The sequence below is a fragment of the Benincasa hispida genome, chromosome 9 (genome assembly GCF_009727055.1).
Source record: "Benincasa hispida cultivar B227 chromosome 9, ASM972705v1, whole genome shotgun sequence".
Classification (NCBI taxonomy): Eukaryota; Viridiplantae; Streptophyta; class Magnoliopsida; order Cucurbitales; family Cucurbitaceae; genus Benincasa; species Benincasa hispida.
The window spans coordinates 18,855,619-18,868,126 of record NC_052357.1 but is presented as its reverse complement, the minus strand read 5'-3'; the positions used below and the strand labels follow the sequence as shown (position 1 = coordinate 18,868,126).

Here is a 12,508-nt window from a genome sequence, read left to right as displayed (position 1 = left end):
TTCCTGGTACGATTCAATCACGAGGCGATTTATCACACCTGACGACGCTTACTATTACTGCATGGTAAGAGATTTAAAATCAGACATTTTCCATATATATGATATGAATATTGTTTAATATTTATTTTTTTCATTGTATAGAATAATTTTATCGGATATGTACAATAATATTCAGTGCAGAACAACTTACAAGAGTTAGGTTCAATGTGTTAGCAAACATTGGTCAACATAGAAGGTATTATTCAATAAACAAGACGACTCAATGTTGCTAACATCGATTGAAGAGGTATTCGTTGTAGATGACAACGACAGCAGGGTGAACCTAATTTAGAGGGACACAAAGACAACCCCATGAGGGATAAGGGCCAGAGGGGCCGTTTTTAAATTTCATGTAAACTTTTATTTTCAAATTAAAAAACTAATTGTATATCTTCTTTAATATCATGAAATCTTTTTTTTTTATATGAATGCAAAATAATTATGTTTTCATTGTAGATTAAATATATAATTAAATTTAATAATGAATGAATTTGTGGACCCATTCCTAAAATCTTAATATTGTTGTACATCTCCAATTAAAAAAAATAATTAGTCAATCTTTTTTTTTTTTTAAAAAAAATAATAAATCATGGACCGGGTCCACAATTATGGCAATCGTGGACTTGGTCCAAGAGTCTCCATGCGACCGGTCAACCAAGTCAGTTGACGTGGTGCTGGATTAAACGTTAATCGTGTACGAGCATGACAATCGTATACCCCATACACGATTTTAGTACCCTACTTTTGTCAATAGTTTCAATACCCACCTATTTTTAAAAATATTTTCTTATATACCCATTTTTGTTAATAGTTTGAAAAAATACTATATTTTTTTTTAACTAAATCCTTAAAAAAATAAAATAAAAATTTTAATAGTTTTAAAAACTGAAATTGAACAAGCATAAAACTTAAGATCTCATTTGATAATCATTTGGTTTTTTAATTTTTACTTTCGACAATTAAACCTATAAACACTCATTTGTGTCTGTACGAGCATGTGCGTGCGTGTAAAAAGTGGAATTGAATTTTCTATTTTTAAAACCGTTAGCAAATCTCAAAAACGAAAAAAAAAAAAAAAACATGGTTAGAGTTTTCTGTTTTTAAAACTATTAACAAATCTCAAAAACGAAAAAAATGGTTTTCAAAAGTATGTTTTCCATTTTTAAAACACCCACTTTTCAAGGGCTTCACGTCTGGATAGGCAGGCCGAATGCCAACCATACTTTTTAGCACTGATGTAGCTAAACGAGAAAGCCCTGCTTGAGATCCTTTTTTATAGGCGCAGTCAAGAACCACCATGGTTGCAGCCATCGACTACCATACTTTCTATTTTTTTACGAATGACCTATTTACGAACGTATTTATGATTGATCACTGACGAGATTGGGCACTTGTAAGAGGTGATTCCGAGATTTGTACAAAAACCTATCATAATTCCAGAGTCTTCTCGATTACACCCACAACAGAATATTCTCACCAAAATCACTTTTCCCATTATAAGACTTTCCGCCATTAATCACTTAAAAACCTCATCTCTTGATTTCTATATAATTCTTCATTTCAGTTCACAAACCCACTTCCATTTCTAATCACTCTCTACTTATAATAATAATCTTCCTTCTCAATCCCTCCCCAAGTTTCAATGGCCAGCATCAAAGTCCATGGAGTTGCCCTTTCCACACCCACATGCAAGGTTCTAGCTTGTCTCTATGAAAAAGACCTCGAATTCGAGTTTATCAATGTCAAAATGCACGAAGGAGAACATAAGAAACCCCCCTTTCTCTCCATCAATGTAAATTTCCAACTATTTCCCATGCCCTGTCTTTCTTTTAATTTTCATGGGTTTTTGTTGATTTGATTTTATTTGTGATCTGATTGTAGCCTTTTGGTCAAATTCCTGGATTCCAAGATGGGGATTTGACACTTTTTGGTAAAATTCTAAACCGATCCTCTTTAAAACACGGTTGTTTGTGATTATGCACACAAGATGTTTGATGAATTGTCTATATATAGAATCCAGGGCAATCACGCAGTATATCTCAGCAAATTATGCTAATAAAGGAACCCAATTGATTCCCCAAGACCTACAGAAAGCAGCTACGGTATTAACATGGATTGAAGTGGAGAGCCATCATTTTGATCCACCAGCTTCGAAACTTGTGTATGAGCTGTGTTTGAAGCCAAAGCTTGGGTGGGGTGAGACAGATGTTGCAGTGGTTGAGCAAAAGGAAGCTGAGTTAGCTAAAGTTCTTGATATCTATGAAAAGAAGTTGGTTCAATCCAAGTACTTGGGAGGGGAGTCCTTCAGTTTGGCTGATCTGCACCATATCCCAGCCTTAGGATCCTTGTTGGAGACACAGACCAAGAAACTGTTTGAATGTCGGCCCCATGTCAATGCTTGGGTGGCTGATATCATGGCTAGGCCGGCTTGGGCTAAGGTGCTTGCTTTGCGTAAGTAATGGATCGTTTTGACTTTGCAGATGAGGCCTTCACTAGATCATGATAAAGGTTTTATCAAAATGTTGTGTGATTGTCTTTTGCTTTGGGTGTGTTGTAATAAATTGGTTTGTGTAATATGTTGTTCAATGTTTTGTTGATCTAACGTTTTCTTTTTTAATGCTTAGGTGAGGTGTCACTTCGACACCTCGTGGGTGGATGATGGTATATGTTTTAATTGTTGAGATATGGTTAGGTTGAACCCGTTAAAGACATATATTTGATCAAATGGTTAGGTACATGAGTTTTTTATTCCCACATATTGAATAAAATTGTTAATATTTTAAGTTTAAAAAATCACTTTTTGTTCCTATATTTTCATGGAAGTACACTTTTAATTTCGTAACAAAAACCAATTCAATCCTTATGCCTTACAATTTATAATAGTCTCGTTTGTGTAAAACACTATTGAGGTTTAGTTTTTTTTTTTTTTTTTTTTTAATGAATTTTGATTGTTAAACTGGTTAAGAATTAAATATCTTTATAAATTATAAAGACTAAGTTGGTTACCTAATCAAAATTGATAATTAAGTTTGACTTTTTCATGATAAGAGCTAAATTGTTACAAATTTAAGAATATAGTGAATAAATTGTTACATGGACAAAATTAGAACAAAATTAAAAGCACAAAAACTAAATTTTTATACTTCAAGATTCAGAGTCCGAATCGTTTAAGGATCAAAGTAATTTTTAATCATATTTTAATGTTGGTCATAAGTTCAATAAATTTAAACTTGTTTGACAGTCAGAAACAAACAAATTATCAACATTACCCAAAGGGGAACTTTGTGAGCCAAGGCAATTATTTCCATTTTCATACATCCATGATGAGAAACAAAAACAAACTACACCCATGAAGCAAAAGTACTTAGGGTAAAAGTGACCAAAACATTTATTTTTTTTTACCCTAAGCACCATTTACAAGCCAACAACAAAACAAAAACTACCTGTTCATGTTGGTATAGTACCAAAGCTCTTAACTCTGATTGCGCAAGGCAACAACCTTAGCCCACGAAGGCCTTGCAGTGATCTCGGCCACCCAAGCATTGACACGTGGCCGTGACTCGAACAGCTTCTTCGATGGCGTCATGGACAAATAGCTCACATTGGGGATATGGTGCAAATCCGCCAAACTGAACTCATCCCCAGCCAAGAACTTGTTTTTGCTAAGCTGATTCTCGTAGATGTCAAGAACTTTCCCCAGCTTGGTTTCGTTCTCCGCCACTGCTGCAGGATCGGTTTCACCAAGCCCAAATTGGGGCTTGACTAGATGCTCGAATGATAAAGCCACCGCCGGTGGGTCGTAATGGTGGCCCTCCACTTCGATCCATGTCAATATGATCGCCGCTTTCTTTGGGTCGTCGGAGATCAATTGGGTTCCCTTGCTGGCGTAGGCCTTGGCCAAGTATTGAGTAATGGCCCTTGATTCTACACAGGAAACATTTTTTTTATCCAACACCTTGAGCACAATCTATATTTTCAGAATAGAAACTTTTATTGGATTAAATACAAATTTTCTATTGCTTGCAAAGCTTTTGTCCATATTAGTCTTTGTATTTTATTTTCAAATTACGGTTTCAATACAACACTATACCCAATATATTTCTACACTCAATTTGAGCTTAGCTAACTGAATAAGACATTAATTACTATTTCATGAGTCTATGATAACGTAAATGAACATTTTGAAAGTACCTAACCAGAATGAACAAGTATATGATCAAAATAGTATCTAAACATACTTGACTAAACTGCAAACAAAAATTTCCTTAACGTCATTTTGTTTCACAAATACCCTTGGTTCTTTTGGAAATTACAATATAATCATCGACTTTTTTAACCTAGAAGAGTGACAATAACTTAAAACGGTAGGACGAACTAAATATCAATTCTAGGTTGCCAACATACTATTTCAAATTCCAATTTCCATCCAAAATTTAAAAAGAATTTGGAAAGTCAAGAACTCAAAGAGTAAGGGTTTTTTTTTTAACAATTGTGGGTATCTTTTATAATTTAAACCAAAAGTTTTATCAAATCACCTTGAATCCTATTGATAGAGTAGGAACTAGATCTCTACCAAAAAATAATAATAATAATAACAATAATAAAGTAGGAACTATATTTGGGAATTTCATCAAACACGTTGAGTGCAAAAAAACATTTTCAGAGCGAAACAGAGCACTTAATTACCGAAAATGGTGAGATCCCCATCTTGAAACCCAGGAACTTGACCAAACGGCTGCAGAAATTCCATAAAAACTCATTAAAAAACAATCGAAAAAAATTCAGAAATTCACAATTAGAGAGAGATACTGACGTTAATGGAGAGAAAGGGATGTTTCTTGTGCTCGTTGTTTTTCATGTCCAGAAGAACGAACTCGTAATCGAGATCTTTCTCGTAAAGACAAGCGAGAATTCTAGCTGTGGCAGTGGAAATGGGGCTTCCATGGACTCTGATGCTCGCCATTATTCGAAGAAATTGAGATGGGTTTGAGTGGGGAAGAAGAATTTGTTGAAGGTTCTCTTATAGAGAATTGAATGAGGGAAGGATTAATTTGACATTGCTGAATCTCTTAGCGAAATGGGAAATCGATGGGGTCGTAGAACGCGGATCGTTAATGGCGGTCGATTTCAGATTCGCGGCTGATCAACTGTTTCATAAAGTTCTTTTTCTTTCTTTTCTCAAGAAACCCATAATTAGTATATGGATCAAAATCATGAAATTACAAAATGAGCTATTATTATTTTTATTTATTGGTTTAAATCCTATTTTTTTTTATGTAATTTAAATTTTATTCTATTTTGGTCTCTAAACTTTTAATACATCTATTCTAGTCTTTGAATTTTATAAAAAAGCTTACTTTGATCTCCGCTATTAAGATTCTATTAGCTCTTAAATGTAATAGTGAGATAATTAGTTTTGGATGATTAGGCTGCTAAATAAGTTAATCATGCTAAAAAATCTAAGTTTTTAATTTTGAATTAGGTGTAAAGCAATTTTCTATAAGAAATCTCAAAAATCATTTTGAGTCTAAAATTTTGGTGTCGTTATTTTAGCACGTTGGTAATTGATATTTTACTTAACCTTCATCCAACTCAACCCATGTTAGATACAATTTCATAACAGATTTCATCTTTAAAGAGTTGACATAATCTTAACAGTAGGGACCAAAATGAACACTTTTTTAAAATTTCAAGGACTAAAACAGATGTTTATTTTTAAACCTTTAAGGACCAAAATAGAACAAGACTTAAAATTCAGGTACTAAAATAGAATTTAAACCTAATGTATTATTATTATTTTGTACCACTGGAGTAAAGATATTGTTTGTAGTCCTTGTACTTTCAAATTTGTGTCTCTTTGGTTCGTAATTTTATAATACATCTAATAGGTCATTGAGTTTTAAAACGTATCGAACAAGTTCATAAATCTGTATGACGACAATTTGTGTCCTAAGTACTTTACCCATCTTAATTATATTTAAAATTTATGGACCTATAAAATGCACAACTAAAAATTTAGAGCTAATTAAACACTAAATTTTAATTTGTATATAATATACCAATTTATTTAGAAAAAAAAATTGGATGTGTCATGAATTAGCTAAACACAAAATTAAAAGTTTCGGCTAATTAAAAATAGCATTACATCCTGATTATTACTCTCGATATTGATAATCATTTCATTTTTTAGTTTTTAATTTTTTTTCTTGTAATTTACTTACTATAGTTTCATCATTTCTAACAAAACACTTGAATTTTTGGCTAAATTCTAAAAAACAAAAACGAGTTTTAATTTTTTTTTTTTAAATTTAGTTTAGTTTTTTAAAATAATCCTAAAAATTAAATAGCAAAACAAAGAAATTGATAGGTAAAAATAGTATTTGTAAACTTAATTTTCAAAAACTAAAAAATAAATGGTTATCAAATGTGACTTTATAAATTCATTAATATTTAAGGACCAATTAGATACATAATTAAGAGTTTAGATCCTTATTAAAATCTTGCTAAAATTAAAAAACAAATTTGATACAAAAGTTAAAATCTAGGGACTACACTTATTAATTAACCAAAGTTAATCAACATAAATGAATAAAAACAAGCATTATTGGATGATTAGTGGATAAAACTTGGATAATGGATGTTCCAATATCTTTTTGTCATTTCTTCCCCCATTTTCTTGCTTTTTTTAATCTTTTCAACTTTTTCTTACATTGAATCAATCATTTATTTTATATATGCTTGATATATATATGGATAAGATATCGATTTTTTATCTGGATCCAGTTGGTTCGTTTGATTTGTGCTTGAGTCGAATGATGAAAAATTATCATGTTCGATTCTTTGGGGGGATGGGCCCATAATAATTCACCTATTCTAATAATAAAAAAAAAAAAAAAAAAGAGATTTGAATGATCATGTATTAAGAGCTAAATTGGCTAAGGGTATGGTTCATAATTATTATGGAGAACCCGCATGGTCTAATGATCTTTTATATATTTTTCTAGTAGTAGTTCTAGGTACTATTGCATGTAATGTGGGCTTAGCGATTCTAGAACCATCAATGATTGGTGAACCCACAGACCCATTTACTGATCTCATCTTTTACGAAATCGATCCCCTTCCAATAAGTAGATTTGAAATTAAGATAAGGAATGACAAATATGAAAATAAGGGCCTCCATTGCCAAGATTTCGTGATGCCGAACTTATTCCTTTCAATTCTTGAGTCTCCGTGTCTACCATTCCATTTATCCATATTTTTATTGCTTCACAACTCATAATTGGATTGTTTTTTTATGCAAAAAATATTATAGTTGCTACAATGATATGACCAATATAACAATATCTTGACTGGTTGTTTTTTTAGATTCAGATAATGCGAAGCGATGAGTTGGTTATTAGTTTTATAATTATTAGTTCAGATTAGAAGGCATGTGTTGTTACGAAACTTCACCTTAATCAATAACCAAAATTTCATTAATATTAATAAAATAAAAACTCCCACCCGAAAAACTTCTAGAATATTCTCCCTTCCAATCTCAATTGCAAAAGTACTCTCTCAAAACTTTTATACTACTCACACCTTTTTCTCATTCTCAAACCTTTTATACTATTGACACCTTTTTCTCATTCTCAAACTAGAAAATACATAAAGGAATTTAACTAGAGTTAGCACATCCAAGTTTAAAGTATTATAACTAGGACAAGTTAAACCTAGAGGCATAGGTTCCTTTTATAAGCTTATAGTCCATCCCCATTCTTCAATTTAACCGATGTGGGACAAACTGCACTTCTAGTATTTTGCCAAAACCCAACCGTATAATATGTGTTACTCTACATCGAGCAACATGCATTGTCTCGTGCAAGTTTTGGTTGAAGATTTTTTCACGTGACTTGCCTTTTATTCTTGCAAAACAAATTTTTTTCGTTGAATAACTTTTCATGATTATTTTGTTGAGTATATATAGTTTCTTGTTTCCTTTTAGAGTTAGTCCTTTTGAAATAGAAGAGTGTGCGTATTAAGATGTTTTTAGAGATTATTAAAACATCAACCCTTATGCATTTTATTGTACCAAATTGAATTATTGACCTTTGTATCTTTATATCTGTGTTCTTGTTATTTGATATTAAGTTGTTTGGTTTATCACTTATTTTGTTAAGAAATTGTGCTTGACTACCGTACTAAAGTTTTAAAATTAGAATTGCTAACATATATTTAAATTCGATAGTTTGATGTATATTTGGATGAAGTTGAAAAGTATAGAAAAAAAATTACATACGTGACCCGGTCTAAGGGTAAAAATGATTTTTTCACCCTAACCTTTTACATTGATTTGACATTGTTAGTAATTTGTTTTTTGTTTCTCCCCTTTTTTTTTCTCCTTTTTCTCTCTCTCTCTCAAATAGGAGAAGAAAAAAACCATTTATAATTATAGATATTATAAAGAGGAAAAGATGGTTCACCTTATTTTTTGTTTGTTAATCTTGGAAAGGTTTTATTTGTGTAATTTAATCCTCAACTTTTAATGGCTTCTTTACAAAAATAATAACCAAATTTATAAACTCTATGATTTGTTGGTATTTGAAATGTATGTTTTTGTTTTTTTTTTTTTAAATGAAATTTATTAAACTCTACTTTCACTCTTTAAATTTATATTAAGTTGTCTATTTTCTACCAATATCTTCAAAAAGATAAAAATAAACTACAATTTGAAAATCTAAAGGAAGTGATTTTTTTAAAAAATTGTTTTCGTTTTTAGATTTTGAATAAGAATTCAGAGAGTTCTTTAATAAAAATAAAAATTATGAAAAAAAACTGAAAAGAAAAACCAGCATAACTTTTTTTTTTTAAAAAAAAAAAAAAAAGCCAGAACTTTTGTTTGAGATAAGCAATAACAATATATTATTGGCTTTTCTTTTTCTACCAACATTTTTTTTTCTTTGGAAACTGATTATGGAAACTCAACTCGTGATTCAGATGTATTGACTTTTTGACCTTACTAAAAAATATCATCTAATAATTTAATGGCAAAATTGGAAAATATTAAAGTTGATTCGACTCCTATTATTGGAATTATCTTTAATAATTGGAATTTTCCTTTTAATATCTATAGTCACTATTTTAAAATAGTGTTTTTTTTTCTCTTTTTATTATGAAATTATAATAATAAATAGATTTACATTGCTTAGTGTCTCAAAACCACGTGTCACCTTATCTATGTCTCTTGTAATTATTCATGTTTGATGTCTATGTAAATCCACGTCTTACTTACCACTTTATCTATAAATAGTGGCATTTGGTCAATCTTAAAATTACACACACATTGGGCAAATTCCATACAAATTGGAGAATGTGGAGAAATTTGAGAATTTTTTCATTTCTTATTTCTTATTTATTTATTAATTTATTAATTTATTTAATATTTGTTTATTTTAATATTATATTATATTTTATCACTATCTATGTTCCCATTGTACTCTTCAAATTCACCACACGTTATCAGCACGAGCTCATGTCATTTTTCCGGCTAAAGGTAGGTCCTAAAGGTATGTTGGTTTTTCCCTCTTCGTTATAATTAATAAATTTAATGTTATTTTGCATATTCAATATTAATTAAATTTCTAACACAAGTACAATATTTTATGATAGTGCTGTCATGACAAATCTCACAAAATTAGAATTTTTTGTCCTTGATATTAACGACAATAGTTATTTGTCATGGGTACTTGATGTCGAAATCCACATGGATGCTATGAATCTTGGGAAGACTATTTAAGAAGGAAATACGACATCCGATCAGGACAAAGGAAAAACTATGATTTTCCTTTGTCATCATCTCTATGAGGGATTGAAAATGGAGTATCTTACAATAAAAGATCCTCGTATCTTGTTGAAAAATTTAAAAGAGAGGTATGATCCTAAAAAAACAGTTATTCTTCCTAAAGCTCGTTATGAGTGGATGCACTTGAGACTACGAGTTTTCAAATCAGTAAGTGATTACAACTGCACATTATTTAAAATTAGTTCGAAATTGTTATTATGTGGAGAGAAAATTACTGATGTCGATATGTTAGAGAAGACATTTTCTACATTTCATGTCTTGAATATGCTCATACAGCAGCAATATCAAAAGAAAGGTTTTAAACAGTATTCTAAATTAATTTCATGTCTTCTCGTGGTTGAACAAAATAACGAGTTGTTGATGAAAAATCATGAATCTCGTCCAACTGAAACGACACCAATCCCTGAAGTGAATACTGTGAATTTTAATAATAATCGTAGTCGAGGTCGTGGTCGAGGTCGTGATCGCAGTCGAGGTCGTGACCATGGCAGAGGAAGAAATAAATATTATTTTTGTGGTGGTTGTTTTAATCATTCAAATTTCAAAAGGACCACACAAAATGATGACCGCAAAGGAAAAGCTCCACAAGATAAGGGTTCAAAAAGATATGCGAGCGGAACAAGCCTTAAACAAGAGATCCCTTATAGATACATTTGTTACAAATTTAATTTTTTAATTAAGAATCAATTTAATCCTATCAAATTGAGTAAAAGATTAAATTTAATTTCTAATCTTATTAGAAAAGTGATCTTAGGTCTATGTGAATCATATTTTAAAACTATTTTAAGATATGACTTTAACATAGGGTTTGCATGCCATTATGAATTATTGATTTTAATTACTAATTTAATTTAATTATAACTTTTATAAAATAAATTAAAATAATTCAATTGTGTTCAATGACATACTTAGTAAATTATAACAATTATAAATTACTTAAGATAGTGTAGTACTTCATACAATTCTATTTCATTACTAACCATATAAAACACATTTATATAATAAGGTAATGAAAATAATTAATAACATTCAACCATACATACACGAAACTATACATTATAACATTTATATATAAATGATGCATGACAATGTTATTAATGCATGCAAACATTCATTATAACACTTATATTATATGATGCATGAGCATGCTATAAAAAATAAATTATGCAATTATATATATTATAAGACTTATAATATAAATGATGCATGAAATTAAATGCATAACCTATGGTGGAAATTTATACTATATGATATACATTATGACATATATATAAATTAAAATCATATATAAAATGCATAATTAATAAAATAATTATTGGACCGGGATTGGACACTTAAACAATTAATTAAATTAATATAATACTTATATTAATTCAATTAATCAAAATAACTATCTATTACAAAATAAATATTCAATTGGTTCAAAACAAGTGAACCGGGCCTTGAACCGTTCAAACCGAACCATCTAGCCTCCAAATCGAACCCAAACCACTCGAACTAACCAAATTGCAAGCGAGCCAAGTGAGCCACGAACTGAATCGGGTGCGAACTGGATAGTTCTTTCTGTCTCGCAACATTGCAACGTTATGACCTAGCGTCGCAACGCTACGGATAGAACAATCCATTTTCCTAATCGTAGTGTTGCAACACTATGGTATAACGTTGCAACACTACTGTACAGAATGCACTGTACAGTTGTGATTTTATTCAAAACTCCTTTGATTTTGGCCTCGTCTTTTCCAAAAATCGACCGTAACAACTAAGAACGACTCGAAGAACATAAAAATACAGACTCAATCGCAATAAAATCTCCCAAAACATGGGCCCTTACAAATTAAATTGTAAAAACAAAGCTATGAATCTAAACTGACCAATTCCGAAAACATCCAATAATCATAAACCATTCATAAAAAATAATCATCACATGAAGAAATTGACAGAATGAAAAATCCCACCATTTAACTATAAAATTAACTCTGAAAATTTGGAAAATTTGGCCCAATAATCACGCTCTGATACCAATTCAAGGAATCGATTAAGGTCCTTGAGTGGAAACGAGATCAGACCAAAATCTCAAATTTTACAGTCTAAAATTTTTTGTAAAAAAGTACAGAAAACTATGCATTCAAAAATAAATTTTACAACATGCTATAAATGATTGAGAAAAGAGAAAAGAGAAAAGAGAATAGGGAGATGGAAAACTAACCCTTGAAGATCAATCTTCTTCAAGTAATTCCTTTTCACTGAAATACAACAAACTTAAAAACCCTAAATGGCCACCACCACTTGGTTTCCTTTGTATTATTTGGGATGAGAATCCAAGAGTTTTCTAGGCTTTGTCTTTTTTTAGAGGGAGTGAGAGGAGAATTGTGAGAAAAAAAACTTTTTTTAGAGAGTTTTCTGTGTTAATTTTTCTGTCAAACTCAAGGAAAGAAAATGACCGTATCAACTCCCTACACAAACTCTCAACTTTCACATACTATAAAGAAAAAAGAGAGAGGTGTTGGGGTTTGTGCTCTAAAGTCTCGTGTCAATAGTTTGTAAACAACTTTGTACGAACACTTGTAATGTATAATATAAATAATATTTACTTCACTACTTGACTTTGCACATTTAGATTTTACCACA

General features: G+C 30.6%; 2 protein-coding genes across 2 annotated transcripts; one reads left to right on the top strand and one right to left on the bottom strand.

Annotated features, from left to right (window-relative positions):
• Positions 1-1,289: 1,289 nt before the first annotated feature.
• LOC120086230 (glutathione S-transferase-like) lies at positions 1,290-2,795 on the top strand. Its single transcript, XM_039042776.1, has 3 exons — positions 1,290-1,831; positions 1,921-1,969; positions 2,053-2,795. The coding sequence occupies exons 1-3, from the start codon at positions 1,682-1,684 to the stop codon at positions 2,496-2,498; spliced, it is 645 nt and encodes a 214-aa protein (XP_038898704.1). The 5' UTR covers positions 1,290-1,681; the 3' UTR covers positions 2,499-2,795.
• A 394-nt stretch (positions 2,796-3,189) lies between these two features.
• LOC120086229 (glutathione S-transferase PARB-like) lies at positions 3,190-5,227 on the bottom strand. The gene is made up of 3 exons (XM_039042775.1): positions 4,853-5,227; positions 4,726-4,774; positions 3,190-3,963 (listed from the first exon to the last, which is right to left on the bottom strand). Exons 1-3 carry the CDS (start codon positions 5,000-5,002, stop codon positions 3,512-3,514), a joined length of 651 nt encoding a protein of 216 aa, XP_038898703.1. The 5' UTR covers positions 5,003-5,227; the 3' UTR covers positions 3,190-3,511.
• Between the last annotated feature and the right edge of the window lie 7,281 nt (positions 5,228-12,508).